General features: G+C 37.1%; 1 protein-coding gene across 3 annotated transcripts; it reads left to right on the top strand.

The window, feature by feature from the left end:
• Nucleotides 1–841: 841 nt before the first annotated feature.
• Nucleotides 842–16,188, top strand: LOC149839110 (mitochondrial thiamine diphosphate carrier 2-like). 3 transcript variants are annotated; one of them, XM_090002285.1, is made up of 8 exons: nucleotides 842–980; nucleotides 1,495–1,653; nucleotides 6,579–6,695; nucleotides 6,887–6,998; nucleotides 13,034–13,161; nucleotides 14,172–14,324; nucleotides 14,698–14,847; nucleotides 15,887–16,188. In XM_090002285.1, the coding sequence occupies exons 2-8, from the start codon at nucleotides 1,537–1,539 to the stop codon at nucleotides 16,103–16,105; spliced, it is 996 nt and encodes a 331-aa protein (XP_089858411.1). In that variant the 5' UTR covers nucleotides 842–980; nucleotides 1,495–1,536; the 3' UTR covers nucleotides 16,106–16,188. The 3 variants fall into 3 exon arrangements, with proteins under 3 accessions (XP_089858411.1, XP_089858413.1, XP_089858412.1); XM_090002286.1 differs by having other exon boundaries at nucleotides 904–980; nucleotides 6,887–6,983; XM_090002287.1 differs by lacking the exon at nucleotides 14,698–14,847 and having other exon boundaries at nucleotides 844–980.
• The last annotated feature ends 656 nt before the right edge of the window (nucleotides 16,189–16,844 follow it).

Raw genomic sequence — 16,844 nt, 5'->3', positions numbered from 1 at the left:
AAAAAAACAAATGAGAGAGAAATGAGGGGGATCCCACAAAAAATGAAAATCAAACAGCACGTGCCCAATATCTTGTCTGTTTCATGTAGTTTTCATGAGAAAATGCTGAGGCGGGGATGGACTTACGCTTTCCCCCACCCCGCCCCATCCCTGTCCTCGATCCCGCCTTGCCCCACCCCGCCCGGTCTTCGATCCTTCTTTAGAGATGGCAATGGACCGAGGGAAAATGGGGTCCCGCCCCGCCTCGCCCCATTTGGACAGGGGATGGAGGACATGAAACGGGAATGAAGGTTAAAATCAAAAGTTGTATGGGGACGGAAGGTAGGATTTTGAGATGGGGTGGGGGTGAAGACCTTGTCCCCCACCCCCGCCCCGGTCCAGGTACCTAACCTGTTGACATCCCTACTATCTACGGCCTACCTACGGGATTCACGTTTTACCTCAGAGTTTCGTGGGGGAGGGCTATTGGGAAGGGTTTTCTTATGAAAAAACCTTGCTTTCCGTGGAAAAAATGTGGGAGGCGTAGCGTTCCATTCCTTGGGAAAACAATCCCTAAAGAGTGTTGGAGTTTGGACTTATCCACTTACGCTGGAAACAATAAGCATTCCGCAGTTTTCTGGATAAAACAGACATACTACCTTGACAGCAAAAAACTCTAAAAAACAAGCCCCAACAACTGGTCCGTCTTCACGTTCAAAACGATGTGACATCAGAGAACTATTTTGCAAGCTGGCATCATTAGATTGCAGGAGCTTAACTTTTGGGCGGATCATGTTGTAACGTTGAAGATGACTCAAGCTACGCTCTCCTCCTTTTGTAGAGAGAGAGAGAGAAAGACCGTGTCCTTTTCACTCTCTTTCTCTCTCTTTTTCTCTGTGTATGTATATGTATAATATATGCTTAATTGACGGTACTTTTTCTCTTCTTCTGCTTCGATTCATGCACTCGTTCATGGGGACCCCTTCCCTTTCTTCAATCGGGTAAGGAAAAAAACCTATTCTCTCTCTCTCTCTCTCTCTCTCTCTGTGGGGTAAAGTGTGTGGGGATGGAGATTCTTGTTCCGGTTTCGAGTTTAGGCTTAGGGTTTCTGTGTTTCGTTTGCGGATGCCTTTCTTGTTGGTGAATCGTATAAGAAAGCCGTCTCTGCTGATTTGTTTGATGAATTGAGCGAGAAAGATCGGCCGTCGGAATGATGAGGCCGTGCTTAGTGCGTGTCGCGTCCAGGACGAAACGGAAAGGATGCTGCGTCGAAGGCAGGACATCTCGCAAATTGTGCGATGATCCTCTTGCTGTTGCGAAGGAGAGAGTCGGAGGCTTAATGATGTGTGTTTGGATTTTCTCTTGTTCAGTTGTTGCCTTGGTCTCGAGCAAAAACAGCGAATTCGCGGAAAAGAGTTCCGGACGTTTAGTTTCTCACTTCCTTAATTTCGTTCGCAGTTTTTTTTTTTTTTTCTCGTCGTTTCTTTGGGTGATGGTTTGAATTGGTTCGTTTAGGTGCTTGGTTTTGGTATTTGAAGTGTGTCTTAAAATTTGGTAATGGAAGACGCTGGGCAACTGAAGCGTGCATTGATAGATGCATCGGCAGGGGCAATATCGGGTGGTCTTTCGCGAACTGTTACGTCTCCTTTGGACGTCATAAAGATAAGATTTCAGGTTTGGCAAATGCCATTCTTTTAAATTGTTTTATGCAATTTTTCCTATATAAGTTTCACAAGAATATCTCCAACATATGCTCAAATTTGATATGTAGCTTTCCAGTAATTTCTTTCTATTTTGCTCTCTGATTGTTTGGTTTTGCTGTTTGGAATCGCCTTCCGCCGGTTTAGTACGCTCACACGTTTCTTGCTCCCCATCTTCTGTAATAACTACGTGTGATCTTCATACTTGTTTTAATGGGAACGTCACTGTTATCTAAACTACTTCAGGTTTTAATGTCGGCACTCATGGTTATTACAGTTCGCCTAGGCTAGTAAACTTAATTCCATGACCATTTGCTCATGATACCAACATGATGATTGTGTTCCAATATCAACATCCGTTCCCTTATGTTTTCCACCTTCTCAATGGATGGTGAGCATGGACAAAGCATGGCACATCAATGTTGCTTTCTCTATTTAGCATGCATTCTTCAGTGATGCGGCTGAATTCATTGAGTATGGTTGTATGTTTGATAGGATTCAGATTGATTTTGTTCTAGGAAACATGCTTGAAGTCTTGCATAAAATAGTGCAGCAGGTTTCTGAGCAGCAGTAGAGAGAAAGTTAACACTGGGTATGTGGAGATTCTTGTTATTGATATCCACTAAGCAATTATAGTGAAGCTTATCTCAAAAAAAGGTAAATATGAATGCATAATTGATCGCTGATTAAGATGCTTACCAGATGATACAATTCAAATAAGAACCTTGAACAATTTATAGTGAGAAGATTGACGGAAATCTAGGATTCTATCTGATTTGGTAAGGAAACCTGATTTTTTATGAAGTCAGAGGTGTTTAGTGTGGCTGTTGATCTCGTCTTTGGTAGATCCATGAATTGCATCTAGGCTTTCTACGATCTAAGCTGAGTGTTTTAAATTTTACATGATCATTTTATGCACCTTGGGTTGACCATCAATGTACGTAGTGAGTGTTCTAGTCTGGGGAGTATTTTGTTTGATACCAAAAGAGTAATCTGGCAATAATTACCTGCTGAAGGAACTGACTGGTTTAGATTTTTCTGAGAACAAGGAGGGCACAAATGCTCTATTCCTTGACTAGCAGTGTTGTGAAAAGCGTTGAGGCGTAGCGAGGCGCTCCACCAAAATCTGAGGCGAGGCGTAAGCCTCGAGGCGCAAAGCGTAAGCCTCAAATTTTTTTTTATTAAAACTTAAAAAAGACTATAAAAATTATCTAAAATTATAAATAAATAAGAAATGCTTTATTGATGAAGCAACAACCAACAAAAAGTAAAAAATCTCAAATAAATACGGAAAAAATATGAACTGCAACATAGAATATCAGTAAGCATCCTTGTGGACAAAAAACAAACGAATTATTCTTTTCTAAAAAAAATCAAAACTGCCCTGGAACTTAACACATAGATCACTTTCTGTCAATGTGCTTAATACAGAAATTCAAAACTGTCATTATGCTTAATAGTAATACATCTATATCCTGTTATGGAACTTAACATAAATAAATTTCTGTCAATATCCTTAATACAAAAATTCATCAAAACCAAAAACATGCAAAGTAGGGATTTCTACGTAATTATTCTTTTTGTCAAACACACATATCAGATTATTAAGTCTATAAAAAAAAATTTAATGCTGGAAAGGCATATCAGATAGACTTGCAGATTATCATCAGAAGCAAAACACGCAGATGTAGGGATTTCAACTTATTATATATTTTTTTCCTCAATGTCAAATCCGCATATCAAAAATTTTCCCTAGGCTGGTAATGCATATCAGGTGTATTTGCAGATTTTCATTAACAACAAAAACACGTAGATACCGCAATTTCAACATATTATATCTTTTTCACTGTCAAACACGCGTATCAAAATTTTCCCCAATGCTGGAAATGCATATCAGGTGTATTTGCAGATTTTCATTAAAAACAAAAACACGTAGATACCACAATTTCAACATATTATATCTTTTTCACTGTCAAACATGCGTATCAAAATTTTCCCTAATGCTGGAAATGCATATCAGGTGTATTTGCAGATTTCCAGCAAAAGCAAAAACACGCAGCTGCAGTGATCATATCCATTAACATACAAAAAAATTAACCATCTAATGAAACATAAAACACAAACATTTTTTAATGTAACACCAGGTTTCTGTACATAAAAGAAAACGCAGGACCCCTAGCAGAAACACGACAGAATGTATTTGGCACAAAATCATCCGGACAAAAATAAATAAAATCATGCCTCATAGCAAAGTGCGCAGGTTTCTAATCTTTTGTTTTTCTTTTATTTTCAGATGCATATTGAGAATGCCGAGCACATTCAGAGGTGTATTGAAAACGCAGAACACCTTTGGATGTGTATTGAAAACGCAAAACATACTCGGAAGCATCTTGAAAACGCAGAGCACATTCAGCAGAACACATTAACTGAAAACAAAAAGAATAAATTAGAATAGTTGAATGCATTTCTTTGCATGAACTACGGCAAAAAGAGAGACAAATCTATGCATCTGTGCATTTTTTTGTATCACGCGAGGGACGAGAGAAGAGATAAGAAGAAGAGGAGGAGAACGAGAGAGCAAAAAAAAATCCATACCTGTTTCGGGGCTCCACCACGCGAGAGAGAATGTTGTGAGCCTGTGAGAGCCGTGAGGGAGAGAAGGCTGTGAGAAAAAAAAATTAAAACACATAAAAGGAGTAGGTAGGGCTTTGTTTAAGCCTTATTTTTTTGGTCGAATGAGGGTTTTGACCCTCATTTGACCAAATAAATCGAGGCGGGTACGCCTCAGTCCGAGGCGTGCCTCGCCTCAAGGCGTGCGCCTCAAGGCCTATGAGACGCACGCCTCAAGGGTATTGCGTTTCAAGCCTGCGCCTCAAGGCACAAAGGCCCTCGCCTTGAGGCGAGGCGTGCTTTTTGCGCCTTGAGGCACGTTTTTAACAACACTGTTGACTAGTAATATTGCAAAGATCTTCATTCATGACTTGCTCACACACTCAAACAACACTACCACGGTACACCTCTATGTAGTTGTCAGGTGCATTTAGTATGTGTTTGGGAGGTTGTTGTTGGCAGAATTGGGAGGGTGTCAGAGACAGTTATGGCCATTTAAGAAATTTTGTTTCAGCAGAAGCCTTCTTGGGAGAAGGAATTCAGGGAATCATGAATTTAGGCTGGGATTCAGGAGGTTCTAAATCCTCACTTTTACCCCATTTCAACTCCTTCCACAATGAGGAGGTATTTACAACTCCTCATTTTGAAGGGATTCCGGTGGGTAGTTACCAAAAGATGTTCACCTCTCTCTCTCTCTCTCTCTCTCTCTCTCTCTCTCTCTCTCTCTCTCACACACACACACACACACACACACACACATATGTTAATCGTAGTTTAGGTAACCCAAATCCCAGACATTGGATTTGTATCAGAAACAAATCTTATTGGATCCAAATTGGATCAGATGTAAAATATTTGGATTTGAAGTCATATCTGGACCTAGATTCTCTGTATAAAATTCATATCTAGGTTGAATATCAATTGGGTATTGATTTTTTTGTTTACTAAATCTAACTGAATGGACTCAAATTGAATTGGATATCTGACCAGGTTCTAAATTGTTTGAGTTCTTAATCATATGGTGGAAAATGGATTGGATTTGGTCAAATATTTGGTCCGAACCTGCGCTTTGTTTCTGATATCAATTTAGATTTACATATTCAGAGTGTTTTCAATTAAAATCACTGTTTCAAAACAGATATATGGTTGGATTCAGATCTATGATTCTAATCCAATTCATTTATAGCTTGTAGATGAAAGTTTTTTGGGCATTATTAGGAAGCTTGAGGTTGATACTTGGGCATGCCTGACAAATTAGATAGTTGATCCAAATGATAATCCATTTTCTGTTTCATTTTTTAATGGCACATGCTTTTAGTTTGTATTTTTCAGTTAGTTTGCTTTTTGTTAAAACTGAATGCATCAATTATTGGGTAAAACTTAATAGCTTTAAAAGTATACCTATTTTTTTGTGCTGAGATTCGATCCAATTGTAATCCATATTACATGTAAAATTGTTTTCCAGACAAGATAAAGGGAATCAGGTGGACTTGTGAACCGGAATCCTTAAGGAAATTACTAGTGCTTCCAAACAATCAAGGAAATCCATATTTCGTTTCAAATACATTTCCCTTGAATTCCAGTATTTATATTTCCTCCAACTCCCATTGAGTCCCACCAAATGCCTCCTCCCAAACACAGCCTTATTGAAAATCTTTTGCTTGAAAAATTTATGATCATTATCACTAGAATCTGCAAGGCATGATAAGAAGAGGGTAAGATTGTATTCTTAGTGAATGTTTATGTTCAGAATGGCTTCTTGTTGATCCCTGTATGACAGTTTAATGGACTGTTCCATGTATCATAGCTGCACAGTTTTTCTGTCATAGTGGCCATTGTACCACTCAAAGGGTGTAGGTTTGTAGCATGCCACCAGGACTTATGATTTAGTCAATATTAAGTCGAAGTTATCAGATTAGTCGTGATGTGTGTCATGAGACATTTGTGACATTAGATGTTTGAGAAGACATAACAACGGGAGTATGAGATGGTTATTCTATAGCCAAGGGGAGAGCAGACTGGAGCAGCAGCTGGCAGTCTAGATTGTTGATTTAGCACAGTGGAACTTGAGAAATGAAAAATGCTTCTCGAGCAGATCTTGTTTATTAAGTAGGAGAATCTGGTGGCTATAAGTCATTTGCAGATATCTTGCACCAGCACCTGAATTTTTATATTTGCCTGCTTGTTGCATTATGTTTGCAGAACCATTTTGTTCCTTATCCTTTGCATTTGTTATTAGTGAATTGTATGAATAACAGAGTCTTGTTTTGATGGGTTGATAATCAACAGGTGCAATTGGAGCCTACTTCTTCACGGGCATTGCTTCACAGGCAATTGTATGGAACATCCAAGTATAATGGAGTTCTACAAGCAACAAAAGAAATCTTTAGAGAAGAAGGTCTTCCGGTATATCTTTCTCCTCAAGTTAGTTGCTATATATATATATATATATGTCTGCCATGATTTATTCAAAATATTATTCAATGCATAGATTTTAGTTCTGGACAAGTTCATCATGTGATCCTATATTTTGAGAACTTTGTGTTCCTTTGTATATCTCTCATGGTCATTTAAACCTAGACTACTACTTCTGGTAGGGGTTTTGGCGAGGCAATGTCCCTGCACTTCTTATGGTCATGCCATATGCAGCAATTCAGTTTACAGTCTTGCACAAGCTGAAGACTTTTGCAACAGGTTCATCGAAATCAGGTCATCTTTGATGGGAATTGCACTAAAATCTGTGAGTGTATGCTATATAAAGTGCTTGTTGAGACAGTATTGTTTTCTGATATATGTGATTATATGCGGTGTGATCCTAACCTAAAATAAAGAAAAAAAATTCTTGTGATGACATAGTAGTTAATGATGTCATTTTAGTTGTCATCTGATTAGGAGAGAAGATGTGAAACGTATCAACAGTGTCCTGTTGCCCATCTGTATCACAGTCATACCTCAAGCATCAATCCTAGATGGTATCTCTAGAAAGAGAATTGCTTCTTTGGCAACAGTAAAAAGTACAAATTAACTCAGCATCTGGAACTTATTTGTAGCAATGAAACTTCTGGTGAAATCATTAGGAAATGGTTTATGAAAGATTATGGTAACTAAGTATTAATAAAGCTCTCTAGGTGCCTTATATACATATAGAACCTTCTTGTGCATGATCTTGAGCTTACATTTGGTTTTATCATTAGCTATTAAGAGTGAAAATGATTGCCAACAAGGAATTTGAAAATCCCACTAGTCAGCCTTTTTTACATATGCTTTGTTGAAGAACTCATACAAATGAAGACAATTAGGATACACTTGGATGACACTGAAAGCCAGGTCGAAAACTTGGTTTTCAGCATTTTCCACAGTTGCTCCTCTAAAACTGGGTTTGGATTACACTGCAAACCTAGTTCACCCAAACCCAACTTTGTTGAAAACTAGGTATTTATGTTAAAATTATAAAACCACACTCCCTCAGGTTTCCATTTCGAAAAGCTTTCCCTTCACCCCTGCCAAACCCCCCACACCATGTGCATGCTCCCAACCCCCTAAAAAAAAAGACTACCCTTATCCCCTCTTGCAACTCTCTCTCTCTCTCTCTAATGATAATAAGCATTATTATATTATTAACAATTACTATTGATCTTTTATATTTTATCTTTTTTTTGTTTAATTCAGGGGGTTTAACTTTTCTAAACTTAAACATCTTGCATATCTCTACATTGTTTGTAACCTACGATTTTAATAAAATTTTATTTATACAACAACTACGCCTTCATCCCAAAATAATTGGGGTCGACGATATGAATCAAATAAGAAAATCATTCTGGGTCTTCCACATGAATCCTTCTCCTCCAATCATTTCTATCCAAAGTCATGTCGTCGGTGAGGTTCAAAGCATTCATATCCTTTCCTATCATTTCCATCAAAGTCTTCTTAGGCCTACCCCGACCTCTTTTAACCAATATATTTTTCCATTTCTCCATCCTTCTAACTGGAGCATCATTAGGCCTTCGCCGAATATGTCCAAACCACCGTAAACGATTCTCTCTCATCTTATTTTCAATGGATGCAACACCTACCTTCTTAGGTATCTCCTCGTTTCGAATCTTATCTTTTATTGTATTTCCACAAATCCATCGAAGCATACGCATCTCAGCTACACTCATTTTTTGAATATGATGTCTCTTGGCAGCCCAACATTTCGTACCATATAGTAAAACGGGCCTATTTGTCGTCCTATAAAACTTTCTCTTCAACCGCAATGGCATTCTACGATCGCACAACACTCCAGTTGCACTTTTCCATTTCATCCACCCAACCTTTATCCTATGATTTACATGTCCATCAATTTCTCCATCCTTTTGAATGATAGATCCCAAATATTTGAAACAGTCATCCACCGTATTTCTTGCTCACCAAGCTTCACTACACTCTCATCACTACTTCGTTGCTTACTAAACCGACATTCCATATATTTTGTCTTACTCTTACTCAGCTTAAAATCTCTTGCTTCCCATGTATGTCTTCATAATTCTAACTTAACATTAACCCCAGCTCTACACTCATCAATCAAAACAATATCATCAGCAAACAACATACACCACGACACATTTTCTTGAATTGATCTCGTAAGCTCATCCATCACTATAGCAAATAGGAAAGGGCTTAATGCAGATCCTTGATGTAACCCAACCGTTCTAGGAAAATTGGTTGTCACCCCTCCACAAGTGCGGAAATTGGTTATTACTCCTTCATACATATCTTTAATTATACTAATGTACTTGAGAGAAACACATTTCTTCATCATTGTCCACCAGAGAACATCCCTAGGTACTCTATCGTATGCCTTCTCCAAATCAATAAAAACCATATGCAAATCTTTGTTCCTCTCTCTAAATCTCTCAATAAGTTGTCTAAGAAGATGTATAGCTTCCATAGTTGATCTTCCAGGCATAAAACCAAATTGATTCTCCGATATCATGACAACCTTCCTCAACCTATACTCAATCACCCTCTCCCAAAGTTTCATAGTATGACTCATGAGTTTTATACCACGATAGTTTGTGCAATCTTGTATATCACCCTTATTCTTATATAGAGACACCAAAGTACTCTTCCTCCACTCATTAGGCATCTTATTTGTCCATCAAATCTTGTTAAAAAGATTTGTCAATCATTCTAAACCTTTCTCACCCAAGCATTTCCAAGCCTCGATAGGTATACCATTTGGGCCAACTGCCTTTCTTGATTTCATTTTCTTCAAAGCCTCTGTAATTTCTTTCTTTTGAATCTTGCCCATGAAGTCACGATTCATCTCATAAAAAGGAATGGAGAAGTCTCCAAGATCCTGAGCATGACTTCCATTAAATAGCTTATCAAAATAATCTTTCCATCTCTCCTTAATCTTTTCATCTTTGACTAAAACCCTTTGTGTTTCATCTTTGATACATCTAACCATACCCAGATCCAACCATACCCAGATCCCTCGATTTCCTATATCTCATCTTTGCAAGCCTATAAATATCTTTCTCGCCCTCTTTGGTATCCAACTTGTCATAAACCTCCTTATATACCTTATCCCTCGTGTTTCGAACTACTTTTTTAGCTTCCTTCTTTTCTACCATATACTTCTCCAAATTCTCATTATCACGACTCTTAGATTTCTATAACACTCTCTTTTAACCTTAATAGCTAATTTGACATCCTCGTTCCACCATCATGTATCCTTACCTAGCGGTGCACCGCCTTTAGACTCACCCAATACCTCTTTAGCCACCTTTCTCATGCAACCCGATATCTTATTTCACATTGATTCTGAATCCTCCTTGAGATGCCAGTCAGCTTCCTTAACTACCTGCTCTACAAGCATTCCTTGTTTAGCTCCTTTTAGTGCCTCCCACTCAATTCTAGGATTTATCCTATGTCTATCCCTTTTGCGGCATTTTCTAAATCTAAGATCTAAAATTAAGACTCTATGTTGTATAGCTACACTTTCTCCCGGTATAACCTTACAATCGATGCAACAACCCCTATCTCTCTTTCTAAGTAGGAAAAAATCTATCTGACTCGTATTAACCCCACTTTTAAATGTTACTAGGTGAGACTCCCTCTTCCTAAACCAAGTGCTGGCTAAGATCATATCATAGGACAAACCAAAATCTAAAATCCTTTCTCCACTTTCGTTTCTTTCTCCTATACCATAGCCTCTATAGATACTCTCAAATCCATTCATACTAATGCCTACATGTGCATTAAGGTCACCGTTGATGAAAAGCTTTTCTCCATAAGATATCCCTTGTACTACTCCATCTAAATCTTCCAAAAATTGACGCTTAATGGAATCATCTAAACGTACTTGAGGTGCATAAACACTAATAATATTAATAATATTAATAATATTCGTACATAATACTAATTTAATAAGTAAAATCCTATCACTATCCTACGGACTTCAACTACATTATTTATAAACTCACGACTAATAACAATCCCTACTCCATTCCTATTCTTATTTATTCTTGTATACCAAATTTTATATCCCCAAGGTTCTCTCACTTTTGCTTTCTTACCTACCCATTTGGTCTTTTGTAAACATAAAATATCAATCTTTCTCCTACACATAACATCTACTAACTCTACCAACTTACCAGTTAAAGACCCTATGTTGCAAGTGGCTAACCTAATTTTATGGTCTTGAACTATCTTCTTTACTCCCACCCGTCCAACAAAGTGAAGGAACCCTTGCCTATTTGACACCACACCCGAGCGTCGCTGTGATGCGTCGCTTCTGGACAACGACCTAGCAACCCTTGCCCATTTATCACTGCCTCCGGGCCTATAGAGTACAACGCGTCGCTCAGTAGGGAACGCCCCAACAAAATTCTCATATTGGTTCATATTCATAGGGTGTGACTAAATTTTTTTTATGTTGGCTGTCACTGGCCTACCGCAACCCTCCTCCTTTATCCGGGCTTGGGACCGGCAGTGTATAACTAAGCAGTATAACTAAATTTTATTTATAAATAACTATATTTGAACTCTAGAACAGTTTTTTTTCACTTATTGATAAATGACATTTAATCATTAGTTGTTTATGAGGATGCCAATTAGTCACAAGTTGCCAATCAAATTGACCAATTTCCCATCCAATTAATCAGGATCTGCCAATTATTATGGTCTCTGAGGAACAACTACCAATACAAATAAAGATAAAAATCGATGACATATACAACCATTTTTTTGTCGATGGAAGCAGCTTAAAATGGTTGGACATTTAGGTATAATTCAGTTATACCTTCTTAGCCTTGTCTAAATTCAAAGACATACAATAAACGCAATATACATAAGGCCCTTGGATTGCAAATAGTGTTAAAAATGTATAATCTGGATGTATTCCATATACAGAAATGTAAAATATGGTTATTAACATGTGATTACTGATTGTCATGATTACCCAAAATGTTATATTTTGGTGAAAAAATAAAGTTATAGTAATTGTCATCGGAACAATAATTTTCATAAAACCAGGTGAAATCCAGGTTAACTGTTTGTCATGCAAACGATAGAACCATGTTTTCAGGGTTTTCACAATCCAGTTTTTTTCTGCATGCTTTCCATACAGCCCCTTTATATATGTATGTTTAGTGTAATCGTGCAAATCTGTGTGGATTTTTGTATTGAATAATATAGTGTATGCTTTATTATCTAAATTTTGGACAATGACCAAGTAATAAATAAACACTTTATATTTGATGAATTTTATAAACTCGATACCTAAACTGTCTTTTCGCATGGATGTGGCTTAGTGGCTATAGCTCCAAGGTATGGGCATTTTTATTAGGGGTGTCAACAGGTCAGGTTGGTTCAGATCCAGGTGGAACCATACCTGGTCCCAATTTTCGGGTATGGTATCGGGTCCGTACCCCGGTCTAATCAAACCCACCATAAGAGAAATCATACCCGGACCCGATAAGAACTACATGAACCAGACCTGGGCCATACCTGGTGAAATACTATTTTTTTTCATTTTTACATTGAAAAATTGCGGGTCTTAATCGGAACTCGGGTCGTGTATAAATTTTTACAAACTATACCTGAATCCATGTATTAATCGGACCTTTGGGTCCGGATCCAGGTCTTAATCGGGTATTCTTATTTATCACCATACCCTGACCCTATAGGGTTTGGTTCGGGTCCGGTCCGGGTAAACCCGACCCGTTGACACCCCTAATTTTTATGGATCTTTCCGCTCAAAATAGCATATGAGGAAATGCAGTATGAGAGAAAAATGATGTATTTTCATTTCAAAATCTTTAATAGTTTCATCACTTTTATATGTTTTAGTTTTTCAGTGTATGTATTAGATCTTGTGGAGTTCTAAAGCAGGAATGGTGAATGTAAATTAAGACATATTTTCAAAATACAGAGTATATTAATTTGTATGTTCAGGTAACACCAAAATATGTGCACTTTTGTTTTTGTTTGTTTTCCTAATGTTGCTTGGAGTTATCCCCAGCTTCTATAATATGAATTATCATGATATGATCTTTGAGAAATTTACATAAACCTAAGCACAAGTTCATGAACTAAATCAATATTATTGAGTGAAACAAGTTCATTGATTGAATCAAATTTTTTAACATTAGGGATATTAGATAAACTTAGCATGCTTAAGAAGACTTTCAAGCATTTTTCCTTTGTATTTTTTCACAGTTTGCTCATTGGGTTCACTATCTGTTCCTGCTCTGCAGAGGATCATATTCATGTGAGTCCATATTTATCTTATGTAAGTGGCGCATTGGCTGGATGTGCAGCAACTGTTGGATCCTATCCATTTGATCTCTTGCGAACTATTTTAGCTTTTCAGGGTGAGCCAAAGGTATGCCCCATGGAAAACTTTTGGTTAGCAAGTTTTTGCAGATTTCCAAGGGGACCCAAAGTTATTGCACTTTATTGCAGGATCCTGGAACTCTTGATTTTGAGAAGATTGTCTCACACAATAAGAGTTTATTGCACTTCATAGTTCAGTGAATACGATAAAACAAAAAGCTATGACCTCATATTGAAATGGCTGTGAAATATACCTCATGTTCGGCAATTTTCTGAGCTTCCATGGCTTTTAGACAATGTTGCAAATTCACAAAAATGTTTTGCTCATGGCAGATTTTGGAATACCATGGCAATTCTATTAATTACTTGTCACTACCAGGATAATTAAGTAATTTTTTAAATTAAAAGAAATTTTTGTTAATTATATTTTCAGAATGTAAGGCATCTTTCAATATATATATATATATATATATATATATATATATATATATATATATATATATATATATATATATATATATATATATATATTGTAAACCTACTGGAAGCACCCGGTGGTGACATTATAAACATCAACCGTGGAATATCAAATCTTTTTTAGGGCAAAACAATTTGAACTTGTTAGTGTCCTTTAGAGGCTGCCAATGTTAACGGCAACAATGTCCGTGACTGTATTTGTGTATTGTGTGCTTGTGTGCACGTGTTCCAGGTTTTTTCGCTAAAATGTTGATGTATAACAAGGTAGATCCATGGATGTTTATTTTTTTTCTTCCTGTATATCCAAGGATAGATAAGAATTTGGAAATAACATTTTCATTCAACCATGGTTCTCATTGTTAGGTTTGGTAGCATAAAATGTTCTTATTTGATCTCCAGTACTCCTTGACTGCAAAAGGAAAAAAAAACTCAATTCAATGACATTGATAGTTATTTATTGATTTGTAAATTTAAGCATGGATTCTTGTTGGCTAATCATTCTTTCTGGTTGAGTGTGTATTTGTCTTTATTTTTTCTGTACATGCTGCAGTTCTAATTGTTTTCAGGGATCCTCCTATTCAGGTCTATCCGACCATGAGATCTGCATTATATGACATTGTAAGAACACGTGGTTTTGGGGGCTTATATGCTGGATTATCTCCCACACTTGTTGAAATTATTCCTTACGCTGGCCTCCAATTTGGTACCTACGACACGTTCAAACGCTGGACCAGGGTATTATTCTGTTTGGCTATTTGTGGAACTTACATTTATCATGCTGTCCTGTAAGAATTGTGTTTTGCATTTTTCCAACAAGAAAAGCAACTAATGTATTATGTACCTAGGTTTTCCTACTTGCGACATTTCAAACTTTTTTTCATGGACCAAGATGATGGTCTTTTTTGCATGAACTTTTGTAAAGCTTCCTCTCTGTCGTGCTGTCTTTTTAACAAACTGTTCAAACAAGGTGCTTAGTTTGCCTGAAGAAGGAAAAAAAATGATTGAAGCCTTTGATTCGGAGATTTCATTTTACTTTATTGATTCCCATTTTCATGGTGTCCATACTTTCAGAAGTTAAGATGTCTATATAAATATTTTTTGCTTTTAGAACTGGAATCAACATGAATGTTCCCAGCCAAACTCAAGCCGGATAGACGACTCACCCACAAGCTTCCAGCTCTTCCTATGTGGTTTAGCTGCTAGCACATCTTCCAAAGCTGTTTGTCACCCTCTGGATGTAGTTAAGAAGAGGTTCCAGGTTAGTGATCATTGACCTTGTAATGTTGATCGGTTATGAGATACAAGTACAACATATGATCGATTTGTGATTTTTGAATCTTAAGAATTTGTTGTTTGCAACATGACTGTCGTCAAGCTTGTTCCATCGATATGGTAGCTTGAAGCATATATACTGAGAACGTTAAAGATGTTCATATATAGTCACTAGAATATGAGAACTATAAATAAGAGAACTATCGTGTGAACTGCGATTTTCATGGATTTTTTGTTCTTTTCTCTTGAATCTAATCAGACGGATGTGAATGCTTGGTTTTATAAGAATCCGCTGTTGAATCTTCCGATTTTTTATGCATAAACGAGATTTTTTTAAGGCTTTAAAATCAATGTCTCATAATCTTGATAAATATTCAAGCATTTAAAAATCCCATTTTTTCATTGAAAATACACGATCCAATGGTTGATTCCTATCCCATTCACCATGCCAAGCACATCCACATGGTTGGATTTGCAAAAAAAATGTTAGAAATACCCATATTTCTAGTTCTCATATTCTAGTGACCCTCTCTCTCTCTCTCTCTCTCTCTCTCTCTCTCTATATATATATATATATATATATATAGTGCATACGGTATCAGTGAGTTGAAACAAGCAATATTTTTTACTCATGTATTTTTTAAGTGAATCTAACTTTATTGATATGATCAACACGGCCTGTTTGGAGGTCAACTTTTGAATCATCGAAATCTAGTGCACGGGTTTTTTTGGTGATTCAAAAACCCATGGCTGTAAGAGCACCAAATTATTATGAATTTAATAAGGGTATTTTTCTTTGCTGGAAAAAACACGATTCAAGGGTCTAACAAACCGACTGTGCTGAGCGCATCTGCGAGGTCAGATTGACTGGAAACAACTTACACCTATGAGTTTCAGCCCATATGCACATCCGCACCAAAGACATCCATTTTCACCAATAACAGGAGATATGCGTCCATCATATAAAATTATGCCTGGTAAATAACCTCAGGTACAGCATTTTTATTTACCATTTGTTGTTGCAGGTTGAAGGACTAAAACGAGATCTAAAGTATGGGGCACGAGTTGAGAAAGAAGCATATAAGAACATGTGGGATGCGCTGAGAAGGATCGCAAGCGAAGAAGGTTGGGTGGGTCTTTATAAGGGCATTTTCCCCTCAATAATTAAAGCTGCGCCTGCAGGTGCTGTAACTTTTGTTGCTTATGAGTACACCTCTGATTGGCTGGAATCCTCATTCACCTGATCTCCACCACACCCGTTTTATTTTTATTTTTTTCTATATATAACTTGAAGTTCAATCTAATAAAAAACAGTCGATTTCATTTATTGCTTCAAGTGGCAATTATTTAGGCATTCGAGCTGAGGATGTATTGAAAAAAAAAACTTAAAGCTCAATGTGATAAAAATAATCAAATTTCATGTATTGCTTCAACTGTTCCGTCAAAAATGTAAATCTGCCTTAAACTGCCAAATTGGTAAAGTTGCATGCAATGTTGTCAGTATCGGTACCGGCCCTGAATCGATTTTTAAAGCCATTCATGAAATGGGCAGATTTCGATCCTCTGATCTGAATCCAGTTTTCAACCAGGGGATAGCATTTGTTAGTAAAATACTAAAAGTATTAAAATTGATTTTTAACAAGTTTTTAGCATTTTTGAAAAATAAGACAAATCAGCCTTGCTTTGTATCGATTTTGGGCCGTTACCAATATTGTCAGTATTGTTGTGAATCGACCTGAAACGGCCGATTATGCAACTGACCCAATTCGGGTTTTTCTTTCAAATAAATCAGAAAAGTACTAGAAAATAGTTTTTAATATTTTTATGACAGCATCTGCTGGTCATTTTGTTTCAGTTGAGAATCGGTACCGGCCGATTCACAACGATAACAACTTTGGTTGCATGCATAGGAGAAAAATGGTATTTTCTTTGGTCTTTCAAGTGGTGCCTTCTACTTCTCAAAATATCAGTTTTTTGTACTGC

This window comes from Nuphar pumila, chromosome 4 (assembly GCF_984573655.1).
Source record: "Nuphar pumila chromosome 4, dmNupPumi1.hap1.1, whole genome shotgun sequence".
NCBI lineage: Eukaryota > Viridiplantae > Streptophyta > Magnoliopsida > Nymphaeales > Nymphaeaceae > Nuphar > Nuphar pumila.
This window is presented reverse-complemented; position numbering and strand designations above follow the sequence as displayed.